The sequence below is a fragment of the Cydia strobilella genome, chromosome 2, assembly GCF_947568885.1.
Source record: "Cydia strobilella chromosome 2, ilCydStro3.1, whole genome shotgun sequence".
Lineage (NCBI taxonomy): Eukaryota > Metazoa > Arthropoda > Insecta > Lepidoptera > Tortricidae > Cydia > Cydia strobilella.
The window spans coordinates 11,214,966-11,234,364 of NC_086042.1; the positions used below are offsets into that span (position 1 = coordinate 11,214,966).

At 37.1% G+C, this 19,399-nt stretch overlaps 1 protein-coding gene across 1 annotated transcript in view; it reads left to right on the forward strand.

Annotated features, from left to right (window-relative positions):
- The window catches only part of LOC134751770 (lachesin-like), a 76,878-nt gene that overhangs the window by 4,128 nt on the left and 53,351 nt on the right, over positions 1 to 19,399 (forward strand). Inside the window, exons 2-3 of the mRNA XM_063687234.1 lie at positions 9,340 to 9,467; positions 17,138 to 17,323. Coding sequence (XP_063543304.1) covers positions 9,340 to 9,467; positions 17,138 to 17,323 — 314 coding nt within the window. The remainder of the gene's footprint in view (positions 1 to 9,339; positions 9,468 to 17,137; positions 17,324 to 19,399) is intronic.

Here is a 19,399-nt window from a genome sequence, read left to right on the forward strand (position 1 = left end):
GCGATTTTTTAATTCCTTTCCTAGTTTTTGAGTTACAGAAGATTTTACCAAAAAGACCCAAATACCTAGTAAATGAACATAACAAAACTAGTGAATGAACACCGCAAAACCCAGTGAATGATATATAATAATATTTAATTAGAACAATAAAATCAATATTTAAAAGAAGAAACAAAACGTGCAAATTCTGATAGAAAGGGTAATGCTCAGCAAACAGTGGTTAAAATAATAAACTTGTCATTGCATTGTTCGTCGTTACATTGTTCATACATAGGATTGGTAATAGAAATGTAATAAATGAACAAGCCACATTTTTATAGTCTACTGTATTGTTCATAGATAGGCATGAAAAATCTAGTAAATGGACTATAGAAATTTAGTTTGTTCCCATACTGGCTGGATGAATCAGAATCGTTTTCTATGCAGAATCACAAAAAACGAGCTTACCATTACGATTACATTCAAATTTAGAAAAAAAAAAATCTAGACGGCACCAGTTAATGAACACACCGTTCATTTATTGGTTTAGGATTCACTGGAAGCTTTACCCTATTCGTAAATGCAGTAAGTTCAGAGCAATTCGCGTTTGTGGAATCCGCATTGGATTACACAGAGCTAATCAAAGGATTAATTAGAGAGATCGCATTCGATCATGTGATGAATTTAATGCGATTATATCAAAATGTAATTACCTATTAACATCAATTGATGTCGTGGATGTATGCAGGAGTAAATATTTAAGAGCAGATAACGATAACTCCTTATTTAATTTGTTATATTTATTCTACTTCTACTTTTACGATTGGAAAATAATAAAAATAAATAGGGTCACCTTGAAAGTAGTCTGGTACTAACTGATAGAATGTTATGCAACTGCAACCTTGCAACGCAAATTTACTCCTTAACAGTATTAAAATTGGTGACCTGTCTATGAAAAAGAAGAATACATTACATAGGTCATTCTACTTTTTACTGCAGGTATTTTGTCCCCAGAACAATATATTTGATTTTTTAGATTTGTAAATTATGTAATATGTTAAATTGTATATCAATATAAAGCACATTTAAATGCTGCACTAACTTGTAACAAAAGTAAAAAATATTTTATCTATTTTATATATTTTCTTTAAAGTAACAAAGTTGTCATTAAGAGTGAAAGAACAGGGACGGTAACAAAGTAGTATATTTGCCTACTCCAGGCTATAAATACTAAAAATATAAAAGCCAAGGGTCAAATATTGAGGCCTATTCTGTGCATATTATTTTTAGTAGGTAGTGTAAGTTAATTACGAATATTAAAATTTCAAGATTGTTTGAAATCATAAAAACCTGCAGTAAAAGTAGAATGACCCACATTTAAGTATTTTCACCACACCAGCTGGTAAAGGCTCTCTTCATTGTTCAAAAACTGATAAGAAAAATTCAAGAAACTTTTAAATTATGATTTTGAATGATAAATATTTAATAACATTAATTTTACACCGATTTACTTTGATTTTGTTTGATATTTTACAGTTAGTATTTTCCTTGTGTTGGTGTGGTGAAAATTTTTGTGTGTCACTCGGTGGCAAAATTTGTTTAACCCTCGTGCCTTGAAACCCTCGCAACGCTCAAGATTCCAATTTTTTATTGGGATCTCTCGCTTGTCAATATTAGCAGGACAGGTTCAACAACAACTTTGCCCCCTTAGAAAACAAATAACTATTATATAAGTACATTCCTTACTTTAGTTAATCCTACCCAATAATAATAAACTGGGATTACAATTATATCAGCCATGAATGCCATAATTGAAACTCCACTAGGCTAACTAAATAGCGAATAGATTCTGTCACTAGGTGACAGGTATCAAGATCAATATTAGTCATATGAGTCATATCGTTGTTTTTATTTTTCTTCTATACAAACTTTCACCCCCCATTTCACCCTCTTAGGGGTTGATTTTATAAAATTTAATTTAATTATAAACTTGAACCTGTTGCAGTTAATTGATGTTGAAAATTTCAGCTTTATATCTTCAGCGGTTTAGATTGTATGATGTCCGGAAATAAGCAGAGTAAGGTCTAAGAGCTTTGTTAGATATTAAAATTAGCGATGCAATGGATAGTTGTTTTGCCGGATACCGGATACCGGATATTGTGAATTAAGTGCAACAGGTTTGTTTGTAATAAAATATTTTTTTAGAAAATCAACCCCTAAGGGGGTGAAATGGGGGAGGGGGTGGGGGGGGTGGAAGTTTGTATGGAAGAAAAATAAAAACAATAAATTTGTACCAAGAAAGGGCAAAAACGCATGGAAAAATCATTAAAATATTAATATTAATTTAAGAAACATGGACTCAATTATTGTCTGAAATACTTGTTTTTTTTTTTTAATTTTTTTTTATTATATTTATGCTTTTAAAATGCCAAATTCAGTGTTTTTGTAAACATTTTTTATCTTTGACTTTGGGCATAGTTCCATTTGTATGGAAATCGTCACGAGCTATAAATTATTTACTTTTACGAAAAAATTTATGATTGCCTACTTTATAGTGACATTTTCCAGAATGAACAATAAATGGGCTACATTGTCCAATTTTTTATTTAGTGCAAATCGCCACACTGTGATTGTAACAGCCAAAATTGTCACAAAAATACATAACATTTTCATTTTCTGGACAAACAATATATATCTATTTAAAAGTAGAGATACCGTTAGGAAAGAGATCTTAAACTTCCCTAAGTTTCCCTTAGTTTAAGATTTCTTTTCTCAAAAATGGACGGCAAAGTCGACGTTGCCGGTTAAAAAGTAGGTTGCGAAGTACGTTGTTTATGGTCAGTCAAAAAATTAAAAAGTTAAAAGCATTGCAGTCTCGATTTCGGGACTGCAATGTTGATCGCACTTAAACTATCGTGAGACATATTTCAAAATGCAACAACGAGCGACGAGGCGGGCGGCGCGGGCAGTGCACGACGTACAACCGCCGCGGACACTCGTGCCTGAGGATGGATTCCCAAAGAATCCGAAACATGTCGCCAAAAGCGACTAAAAATAATAGTGAGTAAAAACCGTACTGATAAATATACTGCAATGTTGCATACAAATTCCATTATTTGTCGGGTTCCAAACTTTTTAAAAGTTGAAGCAGCCATATCAAATGCAGGCATAGGTCCATTAAACAGCCAAACAGATGATCAGTACTTATTATTATAATGTTGGTACCGCGACTATTTAGGTGTCTCAAATAGGTTGGCGTATTTTCAGCAGAAAAATACACTTCTATTGTTAATTAAAAAAATAAAACGGCGGCAAAGCAAATCTTATTACTTTTTTCTGTGAAAATATATACATAAGAACGTTGCTTCTGTAAAATATTTCTATTATATTTGTATTTATTGCGCCATTTTTGAGAAAAGTACTATATATGACTCGGCTGGAAGGCTACTTGCTGGCTTCGGATTCAATTAAACGGACTCCCAAGGTCGTCCGTTTAAAACGAATCCTCAGCCAGCAAGTAGCTACTTCCGGGCCTCGACAATAATGTACTATTACTGCATCATAATTTCTATCCGGTATTGTTCTAATATTAGGTAAGTGTTGTACGTTTTTGGATTTATTTATTTGATAAAGTTTTTTTATCGCTTTGTACGAATTCGAACTAAAAGGTTATAAAATATATGCCCTTAAAGCTTGAAAAAAGGGACGCATTAAATAATCGCACTGCTTCGACAGAAGCGTGTTTATGGTAATAAGTATTTATCGAGCACAAAGAGGCCGATATGAGCATTAAATGGAAATATTGTTGTGGTAATATCTCGTCGCTACGGTTTTACGTTTGACTGATTCAAATCTTTAGTGGCTGTTTGGGTAATTTTTCAATGAAATCAAGCCGGCCGAGCGGCTGGGTACCCCCAAATGGGAATTAATAAATGCGGGCAGGATAATGACACTCTGTCGACCGCAGCTCAATTTGATATTGATGCGACGCGAAAAGAAAAATGTAATTAAATGTATACACTTGCCTTATAAAGTTAGTTTGAAAAATGTGGCCCACCCCACATATAATATGCCGTGTTACAAAAACCAAAAGTACGAGTCGGACTCGCCCACCGAGGGTTCCGTACTTTTTAGTAATTGTTGTTATAGCGGCAACAGAAATATATCATCTGTGAAAATTTCAACTGTCTAGCTATCACGGTTCATGAGATACAGCCTGGTGACAGACAGACGGACAAACGGAGAGTGGAGTCTTAGTAATATTAGGATCCCGTTTTTACCCTTTGGGTACGCTAAAAATTGAGAAATATGTGGAGTCAAAAAGTGCCGTGAAATGAATGAAAATAGCATACGGAATTTTTATAATATGAAATGATTAGTGATACTACTCTGATACTTCCGTCACGTGAGTAAGCACTTGTCTAACGCGGCGCCGCTTGGCGCGATTGTTCCTGGGATCATATTAAGCTGATCTAATCTAATCTAGCCACGTGATCAGAAATAAGCCTATGCGTACATAAAATTTATACCTACATATATTTGTGGAATAATTTGCAACTTATTTACCAATTGCAATTAATGCCGAGCTGGACCGTAGGCTACTAAGGCGACTTTAGTAACAAAACTTCCGTGAGACACAGACATATTATATAGGAGGGGCGAGAAGCTACCCTCGTTTACGGCATTATCATTTAGGGCTGCGGCCCGCAGTCCGCGCCGGTCCGTCACCGTCAACGCAAGCTCCTGATGACACTCCTCGGTACGGAATGAAACATGTCGAGCGTTTTTCGACTTAAAAAACGTGAGGGACCCGTTATTAATATAATATCTATCTATCTATCAATATTAAGAGGGCCCGGCCCTCTGTCGCTGCAGCATTTTCCATTCCAGCCTATTCTGGGCTTTCGTTTTCACCTTCTGGTATGAATGGCTACAGCACCATTCTTCTATCCGTGTCATGTATGATATTCTAGGTCTTCCTCTTTCTCTTCCTTTCTCAATTCTACCCTCCAGTATAATTTTGTTTAGCCCTTCGTGTCGGAGTATGTGACCATACATTTAGCTCTACGTTTTTCAATGGCGTGCATTATTTGTCTTTTCTCTTTTGCCTTCTCTAGAACTTCATGGTTGGTGCGCTTTTCTGTCCAGCCGATTTTGAGCATCCTGCGCCAACACCACATTTCGAATGCTTCCAGATGACGGCGGTCTTGTGTTGTGATGTTCCAACTTTCGCATCCGTAGAGGGCGGTGCTCCAAATGTAGGTTTTAATTATGTTTTTCCTTATGTTTATGTGGATTTTGCTGTTGTAAATATGTCTATTTGAAGTAAAGGCTTTCTTTGCCATTGCTATTCTAGTTCTTATTTCTTTCTCGCTTCTGCCTTTTTCCTCGATGATGCTTCCTAAGTAAGTGAATGTGTTAACTTGTTGTAGTCTTTCCGAGTTGAGAGCGATGTTTACTCTGGGAGATTTGGTTTTGTTTGTCACCAGAACCTTTGTTTTCTTGACGTTTATTCTAAGGTTGTATTTTCGGAAAATTTCGTCCATTTTTTGTATATTTACTTGGAGCGTCTCTTCTGTGTCTGCCATAAGAGCAATGTCATCGGCGAATCTGATCCAGTGTATAGCTGTTCCATTGAAACTTATTCCTTTAGTGCACTCTTTGATGTCTTGCATAGCTTCCTCTATATATAGGTTGAACAGCAATGGTGATGATAGACTACATCCTTGCCTTACTCCCTTCTTTATATTTGCAGTTTTAGTTACATCCTCTATTGTCACTTCTGTCAGTTGGTTCTTGTAAAGTTCTACAATTGCTCTCCTGTCCATCCAATCTATGTGTTTGCGTTTCAGGAGGTCAAAGAGTTGGTTCCATTCGACGTTGTCGAATGCCTTCTCTAGATCTACGAAGCAGATGTATGTGTTTTTGTTAAGGTCAAGGCGTCTTTCAATAATATTGCGTAAAGCCAAAATAGCTTCACGTGTTCCTATGTTCTTCCTGAACCCAAACTGATCGTCGCTAATATTTTCTTCTACTTTTGGGTAGAGCCTGTTCTGTATGATTTTTAAGAGAACTTTTGAAGCATGTGACAGCAGACTAATCGTTCGGTAGTTTCCACATTCCACTGCGTTACCTTTTTTAGAATTGGCAATTGTTTTACTAGTCGAGAAGTCTTCTGGTACATGCCCTGTGTCGTAAACGGTTGATATTAGCTTGTACAGCTATTTTTTAGCTTCCGGGCCGCAACATTTTAGGAGCTCCGCTGGCACATTATCCTTTCCTGGCGCTTTCTTATCTGCTAATGCTTCCAGTGCATTCTCGAATTCTCTCCAGAGTATGCTCGGGCCTTTGAGGTCATCCGGGACATTTTCTTTTTCCTTCAATATGTCGCCGTTAAGATTTGTTCCTTCGTATAGTTCCTCTAATATATAATATAATATCAGGAGCTTGCGTTGACGGTGACGAATCGGCGCAGACTGCGGGCCGCAGCCCTAAACGATAATGCCGTAAACGAGCGTAGTTTCTCGCCCCCCCTGCCGCCAGGCCTGAGTCATCAGGCCCGCAGTCCGCGCCAATCTGTCAACGTCAACGCAAGCTCCTGATGACACTCCTCGGTACGGAGTGAAACATGTCGAGCGTTTTTCGACTTAAAATACATGAGTGACCCGTTATTAATATATATAATACTAAGACGACATACAATAACCTCTATAGCTGACACATAAGTTATTTATTTATTTATTGAAAACACATTTACATGACATTACAGAGTAAAACTAATGCGCCATGAGAGTTAATTACATTTAAATTACAACTAGTACTATGATATATTTACAACACTAAATTATTACAGTTGAGCACCTATCATCCATCCTCTCACAAAACCTCAGACATTCACTGCACACAGCCGTCCATCGCCACGCAAACATATCGCAGTCAGTAGCTGATGTCAGGAGTGCATTCAATAGTGTGAGAGCACGAAGAAGTGGCGAGTTCTTACGCGACACAGTGCGAGCCGCCGACACTGCCAATAAGTCGCGTCGGCGGGGCCTGAGAGCCATCCTGGGAAGGTCAGGGACAAACAGTCGTACCAGGCCGCACACCAGCTCTGGGCAGTCTGACTCGCTACGCAGGACCCGTAAAGCCGTAGGCAATAAAGAAAAGTTTCGCCTGACCTCTAACGAGTTGTAACCGAGGGTCCCTAACAAGAATTTGGTTGGGTACAGAAACGGGTAATACCCGTAAATTTCTTGAACAAGGATCTTAAAAAGGCTTTTTGAACTCATGTGGGTGCCACACGACCGACGAGGCCTCCAACTTACTTCTAACCAAGGCGTTATAGACCAGTTTCAGTGCGAATGGCTCTTTAAAGTCACGCATGTTGCGAATCAGAAAGCCTAGTCTTCGATAGCAGTCCTTAGCAAGTGATGACAGGTGCTCGTGAAACGTGAGGCGCGTATCGAAGACAACTCCAAGATCCTTAACCGAGAAGACACGAGTTATGGGCTTGGGTCCCAGCTCGTAATTCGCAATTATTGGATCACGCGCACGGCTAAAACTACAAACACAGCATTTGGCAGAGTTAAAAAGAAGTTTGTTTTGTACACTCCATCGGTAGACCAAGTTGATGTCCTCCTGCAATGACTCACAATCAGTTCTCTGCTCCACACCGTACACTAACTTCAGATCGTCAGCGTAAAGGAGACATTGAGATGACCTGAGAACCGACTGGAGGTCATTGATCATTATTCCGAACAGGAAAGGTCCTAATATGGAGCCCTGACTGACCCCAGATCGAGTGTGATAAGGGGCCGAGACGAAGCATTCATGTCGAACATATTGCTGCCGATCACGTAGATAGTTTGCGAAAAAAGACATCATCCTGGGAGAGAAGCCAATTTCATACAGCTTTTTCAGCAACACATCATTATCTACGCGATCGAATGCTTTCCTGAAATCGAAATAAACGACATCAACTTGGATGCCCCTGTGTTATGTATTTTTAGAAGGTTTACTTCGACTTGGATACAGCGTGTTCTATAGAAAGTATATTAATCATAACGTTATATAAATTTGACTTTGACAATGAGATCACCACTTATAAAAAAATTAAATTAATTAAAATAATGATTATATTAAAAAATAAATAAAATTTAAAATAAAATAAAATTGATTAGAATTAAAAAGAAAGCTGCCGGCGCGAGGGTCTCCTGTTGCTTCTCTTAATTGCCTGCCGAGGTCCTTGTGGAGCCCACGTGTACGTCGACGCCAAAGGCTACGAACTCGTAGTTGGCGTCGAGACAGCTATGTATATTTGTTGGATATATATTATTGTTTAGCTTTTAGGTACAAATAGGTAGGTATTTATCTAGTAGAAAGCCAATACGAAAATCAATTTTATTAGACTGCCGTATGGCTCTCGGCTTTAAGCTAAATGTTTATTTCCAACGGACCTTAAGCATTAGCTAAATTGAACAAATATATTACGTGTTCTAAAATCCTCAGATTCCCTCACGGTGCCATCAATCGTTTTGATGTCGCAGTATGGGACATTTAGTGTGACCCTTTTTAACCAACCTTTCTCGGTTCCAGTATGTTTCTAATCGCTGGAATGCCAAACGCCGAAACCGAATCGGGCGTGGTATATCACAGGGCTTAGCCGGCATCGGCATCGGCAGACGCTAAAGCCTGCGTCCTGCTATGTCGAAAGCTTATTGGAGAAGCGTACTGTGGCGTGCAAGCCACGGAGTTTAAATAATTAATTAACGAAATAAAACTATAGAAACGGATTATATCACGTATAATGAATTTATAATACATCCCGACGTTTCGAACCCTTTACAGCGTTCGTGGTTAACGGGTGACTGAGAAAAAAATTCTAAAAATATATATTTACCTCTATTAAAATTACAATTCATTATACCTACGCGATACGCGACAATTTCCATAGTTTTATTTAATGAGTAACTATCGCGGTAACCGAAGGCAATATTAATTAATGGCTGGTATTTAACTGATCACCAGATAAAGTAAAAGTTAACATAAAATATAATTTTTACCACCAAAAATAATAAATAATCATTTTCCGAAAACAGTGACGATATGTTCTTTCCGTGTACCCTACATAATTATGTTATACGGATTATCTACGTGCAATTTTTGACATGGCGTTGATGACACTTTATTACTTCATTGACGTGGCGGCGAAAAGGCTAAGCTATAATGTACATCCGTGGCGTGTTTCATGAATTCTTTTGGATGGGAAATGGGACTGCACTTTGAGCTAAAAACTCGTACCTACCACAAAAGCTTTCACTTTAAACTTTTCAATAATAATTCAATGAAATTCATTTTTCACAGGCCAGCTGCAAGTATCGGGGTATAATGAAAAGGAGCCGGAGTTCCTGTCACCCTTGGAAAATTTAACGGTAGCACAGGGCAGGGAGGTGTACTTCACATGTACTGTTAACAGGCTGGGCAAGTATAAAGTAAGTTTCGATCATGTTGACAAACAACGCGCTAAAGAATATGCCTTACATGCTGTTAGACACGAAGCGATCTTGAAATAAAGTATAAAATTAGATGTTTATTAACCATAGTTATGTAGTTGTTTTGATTATTATAAAAGTAAGGTTAGGTTAGGCGAAAAACAAATTCCATACAATTTAAAAAAAAGTTCCTAACTTGAAATGAGCGCTAGTCGCTATTTTTGGCCGCAAACTCTTACTTTCTAGAGTATATATCTTCTTAACGGTTAAACAAAAAATTATGAAAAAAACATATATAAATCTACATTTTATGTATAACATTCCTAACGTTTGACTTCTTATATTTTACTTACAGTTTCTCTATAAAAGGAACATGACGACAGGCCGTTTTGCGACTAACTTTGCTTATATCTCCTAAACGGTTTATTCGATTAAAGTTATTTTTAACCTTAAATAAATGTTTTAACAGGCACTACAAATGCAATGTTTCATAATGTTAAATAATAATATTTTTTATTAAGAAATCGAATATTATTCAACATTTCGTGCGTATGTAGCTCGAAAAAAGCGTTGTCTGCTGGCCGGCAGTCGTGTGCTAGCTTTGAGACTAGGAGGCTGTGTCGCCCGTCGCTCCGTGCCTTTCTTGTACTCTGTATGCTTGTGCTGAGCCCAAGTGCAATAAAATTGGAGTTGTTGTGGCCAAAGACTAAATAACTGCAGAAAGTTGATTTGGTTCCATAATCCAAATATAGACTATTTATAAATAATGACCCTTACAATTGATTAAGCCGTTTAGTAAAAAGACTAAAACGGCCTGTCGTATTTTTTTTGGCGAAACTATAAATTAAGGCGAAAGGAAAAAATCAAACGTACTACTTACCACCGCAACGATAATACGAGTACTTATGCTATAATGCAATAGTTCGTATTTTACAAATGTTTGCTTGTTCAGATACGAATAGACCTTGCATTTCGTGGAAGTGGTAAATTATTATAACGGTAAATATTCTCTTTAATTCAGAAACTATATACTTGATGTTACTGTCTAGAGCGTATTTCTTCTAAATGGGTAAACAAAAAAAATATGAAAAAAATATGAATCTTCATTTATTGCTCAATAATTATAACATTTAACTTTAAAATAATACCTACAACGGGCCATTTTTCGGCTAACATTGGTTATTTCTACTTAACGGCTGAATAAATTAAAATTATTTTTAAACTAACAATAATGTTTTAACAGCTGACGGTCTTTCCACTGCGATACAACCGGCCGACGATATGTTTTATTAACAATATCATCTAAATTCTAAACTACCATCTGACAAAGTATATGAAATGGGATGCGATGACTGAAAATATTTTTTTTTACATGTTCATGTGACCAGCTGACAGTCCACCAAGATACAACCGGCTGATCATTTTTTTATTCACATTCGCATCTAAACTATCATCTGACAAAGTATCAAGCTGGAGGCTATGAAAATTTTTTTTGCGTGTTTCGCTGGCTGCCATTCCTCAACCCACCAACGGAGCGGCAGCTGACGTTCATGGGGGTTCATCATACATAGCCGTTAACCACTATATCGGAGTTATTTTGGCCAAAAACTAAATAACTGCAGAGTGCTGATTTGGTTGTGGCGCACTTGTAATATAATAATGATATTCCCACGTAATATTTGAGAAAACTTGGAACTTCGAAAAATACATAATACTATTTAACACTAATAGGTAGGTAACAATTCCCAAAATTTTATATGTAGGTAGACTAGGTAGTAGATACTTAATTTTATAAGTTAACTATTAATGACATTATTTATATTTTTTCTACTCGTCGAGTATAATAAGAAGAAAAAGTTGTCTTACAACCTTACTCTTTTCAACGTTGGATAGTCTATGGCACTTCCGACTCAAGCATAAGAATTTTATCGATACGGTTTAGTCAAGTATAAAAATTTTGAAAATAGAACTTATTTTTCTTTATATTTCTTGTTTAATGCAAATTAGCCTACTTAAACACGCTGCGTCGCATCTGTTTTGTGATTGGTTGGCCAACAATAGTAGATTGTGTCACAAGGGAGCAAAATGATATATTTACGGCGAGGGCGTACAATTGAATCCTAAACGAAGCGAAGGATTTTATAATAGAATCCTGAGCGTAGCGAGGGATTCTAACATAGAATCCTGAGCGTAGTGAGGGATTCAAGTGTTAACGCCCAAGGTGAAAATAATTTTGCTACCATGTGACACATACTGCTTTTCACATCACTTATGAGGAAATTACATACATATATTAGGTTTCAAAACATTATTATTTTAAGCAAAGATCTATGCGGACAAAGTGACAAAAATATGTATACACGACCTTAGTATAGATACATACTTCTGGCACTATCTTTGTCCGTATCGATATTTTCAGACGTGACTGTACTGACAAATTAAAAGTACCTACAGCTCATAATTATGTACCTAATATATTTTCAAAGATAGCAGCAAACACCTAAAATGATACAATGAAAATCAAGTACATTATTTTTGTAGATTTTTCTGGTAACAAATTAGCTGGTAACAACTTACCCATTACTTCGGAAGAACACTAAGAAGACTGATATCACTAATATTTATTATTATAAAGTTATTGATTTAAACTTTATTTACAAATTTATACACAATACAGAACCGCATAATTATGCTTTGTGAAATATTTGTACAAAACTTTTTAAATTTAGTATGCCTGCGTTTAAGGAGACCTAAAATGTCAAAATAAAAATTAAATTATTAAACTAATGTTTTTTTACGTTTCTTTGTAAATATTACGCTAATTAATTAATTTACTTAATTTGAATATGCTATTAATTAATTTAAAATACGCTAATTACATTTATTGTTTACAATTACAACAAATATTATTTAAGTTAGAAAAATTGTATGCACGTAATCGATTATAAAGAAATTGTAATCGATTATATGCATACTAATTTCATATGTCTTTGTGTCAATATTTCATACTGGCAACAAAATGTCCTTTAACAGAGAAGTGCCATTTTGATCCCTCCTAGCAGGGAAGAAAAGTTCCCTTTTCGAATAGGTGATGTGAAAAAACATTTTATTTTATGTTGGAGTAGAAACAATTGCTTCATACGTCAGAAACGCGCATGTGACACCCTCCATATAGCAACATTCATACCCTACGAAAACTGCTTAGCGTTGCTTGTTAGTCTCCATAGGCTACGGTGGCCAAAATCGAGAAAAAAACTGTCTTAGAATTGAATTTAGCAAGGAGCAGGTACCAGGGCCTCATGAGTTACGAGGAGGTGTCGTTGACCAACCCGCCGGGGGCGCTAGGCCCGGCGGCCGGGGCGCGTACGAGTATGAAGGTATCGCGGGCTGCGGCAGCTCGCGTATAGCTGTATACTTTTGGTTTGTTTACCTATATGATTCTACTAGTTGAAAGAATTATTTTTTTGTCTCGTAGAAAAAGTATTGTATACAATAGTGATATAATCAAGCTTTTCAATCTCGTACCTTAACTTAAGCAACTCGGCAAGCTTCGTTGCTTAAACACGGTACTCGACTGAAAAGCTCTCTATTATATCACGATTGTATAAAATACTATATTTATTACGGATAAAAAAAATACTGTAAAATAAACACACTGTACGCTTCAATTTAGTACATACCAGGGTCTAGCTATAAATCTTAATCTGTCAAATTGACTTCGGTATTTATTTGGAAGAAACAGATAAAACACAAATTAACTAATTGAGGCTTGTAAAGTATAATGCACAAGGGAATATATTTTTATTATAATTTACGACCTCCACTAAACGCATAATCTACTCATACTCAAACGGCAAAATATCTGCAAAAGATACACAAATACGAGTATATAGTATTCCTTGAACCTCGTTGTGGTGCCGCGAGGCGAAATTCACGTACGATCGCAGTGAGCAGGGTGCGGGTACAGAGACGCTGATACGCTCAAGGACAAATCAGCGACTATCGTCTTAAAACAGGTCTCGAAAAAACAATCGCACGAACGGTTATAGCTATGGTTAATTTAATATAGGTACCTACATTAAATTAAGCATAAATATTTTCTTGAATGTCGATCCCCTGGGATGAATGAGGACTAGGTAAATAAATAAAATAAATAATTAAATAAATCATTTATTCTGGCGAAATAAACCCTATTTGCATTTTCTCTTTCTGCCAAACTGCAAGACAGTTTGTTGGCAGAGGGGTACGTTTGTGGAGGCGTGGTCGTCTCAATGGGGTACCTTTAGTTACATTTATGGTTTATACCTTACTATTAGTATGGTTTATACTTACTAATAATCTAGAGATTGGGATCATTCGATGTCTAAAATAAATTCTAGAACATTTTCGATGTTGACAACGTAATTGTTGAGCTTGACATCTTATATAAGATGTCAAGCTCAACAATTAATAATAAGTAATTGTTGAGCTTGACATCTTATATAAGATGTCAAGCTCAACAATTTGTGTAATATATTTAATAACTTTGACTCTCATTTAGAAACTAATATCCAGGCATCGTAAACTGCGAGCGAAATTCATTGAAGTACTAGAGTTGTTGTCAAGTCAAAGTCAATGGATTTCGCTCGCAGTTTACGATGCCTGCTAATATCAATGTAGCTCTCTAATAACATTACGTACATTCTTCAAATTTCTACAACCAACCATTTCATAAATTCATACCAATGTACAATTATTAAATAAAGTCCTACGAAATTATGACCAAAAACGAAAAAAAATGCCTATTTTTTATTTCAATTCATTTTATTCTTTATAGGTATTGCTATTAGTCTTGTTTTTATATTCGCAATGGGAAAATGCCTTGAAATTGATAAAAAAAAATAAGTAAGACTTTATCAATTACGTCTTAGATAAAAAAGTAAAAAATTAACTTTATGTTAAGTACGAAATTCATCATCAATTTAAAAACATAATTCCGCAAAATTTCCAGTGTTTCGCTGCCAGCATTCTTGTCCTCGGTGCATAGCGCTCAAAGCCTGATTTCGAGCATTTTAACCCCTTCTCTCGGGACATTGCACCGAGACCAAGAATGTTTGGTCGCTAACCTGTGGCAACACATACCCACCTGACAATCCCTGCTCGCAGAGGCAATGGGACGAGCCGATCTGCCGTCATATCGAGCTAGTCTTCTTGCCACTGCAGAGTGGGACTCGGGTCTGTGGTTGCAAGCTCTACCCTCACCATCCATAGGCACCCCAATAGACAATTCTACATTTCTACTGGCGTGACCTGCCCGCGCAGCATGGTTCCCCTATCACTAAGTCCGTCACTTTCGCACTCACATACTTGTTAGAACGTGACAGGCATGGTGATAAGCGTACCGTGCTACGACCCCTGTTTGCGTTTAGGGACTATAACTAACGTCCCCCATCGCTGTCGCTGTGGTGCCATGGTAGACACCCATGGACATCATGGATTGTCTTGTGGCAGAAGCGCCGGCCGCATAACCCGACACGCCAGCATCAACGATCCTCGAGCCCGTTGGTTTGGCAAGGGACGATGGCAAGAGACCCGACGGCATGACTCTGGTGCCTTGGAGGTTGGGACGGCCTCTAGTTTGAATGCCACTTGCGTTGACACCCTCGCGCCGTCCCACCTTCCGGCCACCAGCAGTGACGCGTCCGCGGCCGAAGACCTCAAACGCCGCAAATACGCCACCCTAGGCAGTGTAGCTACTGCCTAGGGTGGCGTATATTTTTGAGGCGTTTGGGGTCGAAACGCTGGGGCCGTGGGGACCAAGCGCGCGTCGGCTTTACAAAGACCTAGCGACGCGCCTTATAGACGCCACAGGTGACCCAGAGGGCTAGTCAGTATTTTGCTCAAAGGATAAGCATTGCCATCCAACGTGGCAATGCGGCCAGTCTTCTGGGCACACTGGCCCATCGGCAGTGACTTGGGGGACGTTTTTTATTTATGAAGCCTTTACTTTAAGTTTAATTGTAGTTTAGAATATTATAATTTTTAAGTTTATTTCTACTTTACTGTTATGTCCTTTGCACCTAATCTCGTTAAAATAAATTAGAATATTAAAAAATATAAACATATGTATAATATTTAGTATTTTTACAAAATGGTAACTATAATTTAGAAAATATTGTCTTCGGTTACCGTGATAGTTACTCATGAAATAAAACTATGAAAACGGATTATATCGCGTATATTGAATTTATAACACATCCCGACGTTTCGAACCCTTTACAAAAAGGCTGCTTTGCTGTAAAGGGTTCGAAACGTCGGGATGTGTTATAAATTCAATATACGCGATATAATCCGTTTTCATAGTTTTATTTTATAATTTAGAAACATAATACGTTTCGACGAATAAACCGAAAAAATGTGAAGTTCATTTTATCGTCAGATCCCTCGGCTTCAATTTCGGGGGCAATCACTATATTTATCACTAGGTATTTTAAGAATAATAAGAATAAGAATATTTATTTAAAAGAAAAAGTGTGTGTGTGTGTGTGTGTGTGTGTGTGTGTCAGTGTGTGTACATTACTGTAGTACATACCTTCAAGTAGGGTAAGTGGGGACTGAAATAATGTAAATTGGTTGACAGCGGTGTACTTTTTACTAATTTTTACCATCTTTGAATCAGGATTTACTAGTCTTAGAGTCTATTACTTACTCAACTCGGTAGAATATCATTTTTAGTGTTCCGTACAAAACTTTGTTCACGGGACACTTATGGGATCTCTTCGGTCTTGCAAATCAGTTAAATGCGTTTTTCTCACAGAACTTTTGACGTAGATACCTAAAATTTGGAACAGTTGTAGCAATTATCGCCACTAATAGTGTAAATGAGTCAAAACCGCTTATTTAAAAGCATATTCACAGTCTGTGGTTTTATCCATTTTGACCACAATTCATAGAAATTGTGAACGAGAACTACAAGTACCTACCTAATAAAAAGATGAGAAACTTAAATTGGTATTAATGTTAAGATTGTCTTTATTCCATGTATATAAATATACTGAACGGATGTAGGAATATGTTCAGAAACTTCAAAACAAACTCCACTGAAAGTTTCTTAGCATTTCAGTTTTGAAAGCGTGCTGTATACGTGTACGTTTTATCGCAAACTAAAGTAAGTAGGTAACTTTTTGAAATCAAAACGTGTCGGGCGGATCTCAGGATAAAATTACAATTACAAATCTTTAAAGGGCAATTCTCGGTACTCCGTGCGTAGCCAAAGGCTTTACCGTTAATGTAAAACCTAAGTTTTACCATTTACCAGCTTACTTATTTCTCTATGGTGTTACTCAGAATTCCAACTAATTTTAGACATTGTTTCGTACCGTGGAGAGAGGCCACATACGTACATACACACTTACACAGTCCTGTATCTATATGAAATTCATAGCTCCGTATTGTATGTATATTTTTTATCTTCATACTAGGTACATATTTTACCAGCGTGTGTGATTCCATTCATTTATTGTACGTCTTTCTTTCTTCTTTTAAATACTTATGGAACACGAACCTATCAAATATTATATAAGAATCGTGGTACGGTACCGGCTTCAGTGCGGTGTCACATGAGACATTGTAGGTATCTTTATTATAATTTATTTTAAGTATCTTTTGTACTTTATATCAATCTTTTTTAGGTGGCGTGGATAAAGTCAGACACAAAGACAATCTTAGCGATACACACCCACATGGTGACGCTGAACCCACGGTTATCCGTCACTCATAACGGTCACAACACCTGGAAGCTGTACATCAGCAATGTGGATCCGGAGGACTCTGGCACCTACATGTGTCAAGTTAACACGGACCCTATGATGAGTCAAGTAAGTGACGATTTAATATTTTCATGTCTAACCCAAACTTCACTCAACAATAAACCTCCATAAACTATAGGAAACTCATGGTGGAAATGTTCGCTGTCAATGGCTACCTATGTCTCAGTACGGCTCTGTTGATAGAGCGGCGGCGGGCTGGTATCGTTGAGTCGCGAATTGGAGTGTCACCTGAGACGCTGAATTTTTCCTTTACCTGTTTGTAAGGACTATCGTAATTAATGACTTTTTGATATTACTGGCAGTATTGCAGTCGGCAGCATTACTGCAGCAGTATTGCATTACGACAATACTGCCGACTGCATTACTGCCGCAAATATCAAAATTGATGTTGCTGCCCGAATTTTTGACATGACTGAATCCGAACGCCACTTTTACCAATTTTTTCATGATCAGCACCCTGATGATAATCGTTCATCGACAGTTGCTAAACGTAAAGAATAGTATGTATTTTGTACAATCGTGATTATTAATAGAGAGCTTTTTAGTCGAGTACCGTTACCGTGTAAGGTACGAGATTGAAAAGCTTGATTATATCACTATTGTATGCAATACTTTTTCTCTACGAGTAAACACTATTTACAAAAGCATTTATTATTGATTCCCCATACAAATTACCACCCCCCTTTTCACCGCCTCAAGGGTTGGGTTCTGGGATAAAAAGTATCCTATGCCCTTCCCCGGGACTCAAACTATCTGTATACCTAATTTCAACTAAATCGGTTCAGCGGTTTAAGCGTGAAGAGGTAACAGACAGACAGGCAGACAGATAGACACACTTCGTATTTATAAAATTACTAGCGTTTGCCCGCGACTTCGTCTGCGTGGAATCAGTAACAGCAGCTAGAGTAAGTTTAGCGCCTGGATAATATAATAATAATATATTGTATGTAATAGCAATCATTCAAATAAGCTTAATTGCTTGACATCAATTATCAGACAATTCATTAAATCTCTCAATTTCACCCCCCTGTTCAGTCTCTTTAGGGATGTTTTCCGGCATAAAAATTATCTTGTCCTTCCCCGGGACTCAAACTATGTCTATGGCAAATTTTAACTAAATCGGTTCAGGGGTTTAAGCGTGAAGAGGTAACACACAGACAGACAGACAGACAGACAGACTTTTGCATTTATAATATTAGTATGGATATATAGTGTAGATGGATATGGATTGTAGGTTATTTTACCGTATTTATTCAAGACTAAGGAAAATTGTATTCGGGCCGGTCGGGGGCACGGGGCACCGGAGTGACCGGTCGGAAGCGCGTCGGCAGGACTGGCAGTTTGTATGGCAGATTTTGGACTTTATTGCTACGTCTAGACCTTGCTTATTATGTTCTAGAGTCTAGAACATAATTAGCAACTTTATGTCGTGTACGCACGACAAAGTCGAACTTTACGAGCATGAGAAGTGAAAATAATATTCTGTCTATATTGTTATTGGAGCATTCCATTAAATTGTCTACCGTTGTCCCGTACAAACGCCAATTTTATGAAGATTTGCAGGTATAAGAGTTTACTATGAGAAATGGTCAAAAATATGCACAGAAAAACAATCGCCTGCTTTAAATGCCGAAAAAAAGTCGCAACACAGAAAATAATATGCGTCTGTACGGGACAGCCCGTGGAATATGCTCCATTACATAATTTCAGTCCATTGAGTTTATAATTCAATATCGTATCCATTTATACAGGGAAAATGCATCTACATATTCGTAAAGTGATATTTCAACATCATTTGGACGTCTGTCACCATGCATTATATTTTTAATAAATAAAAAAACATAAATATTACTCGAAATTAATTAAGTCTTATCCATATTCTGCTTTCGTCACTATATTGCATCCGTCTGCCGCCCTTTGCTTATTTCCATACTACATACTCGTATATTGGCGTTTCGATTGGCGTTCTTTATCAAAGATTTTTATCTTATTAGGCAAGCTAAGTCCCCGGACTAATTATGAAGAAATTCAAGATGGTGAACTTTGTCTATTGTGGACCCCCGTTTTGTATTTAAAAATGTATTCCGCACAACCTCAGATCTTGATTTCAAACTAAACAGTAAT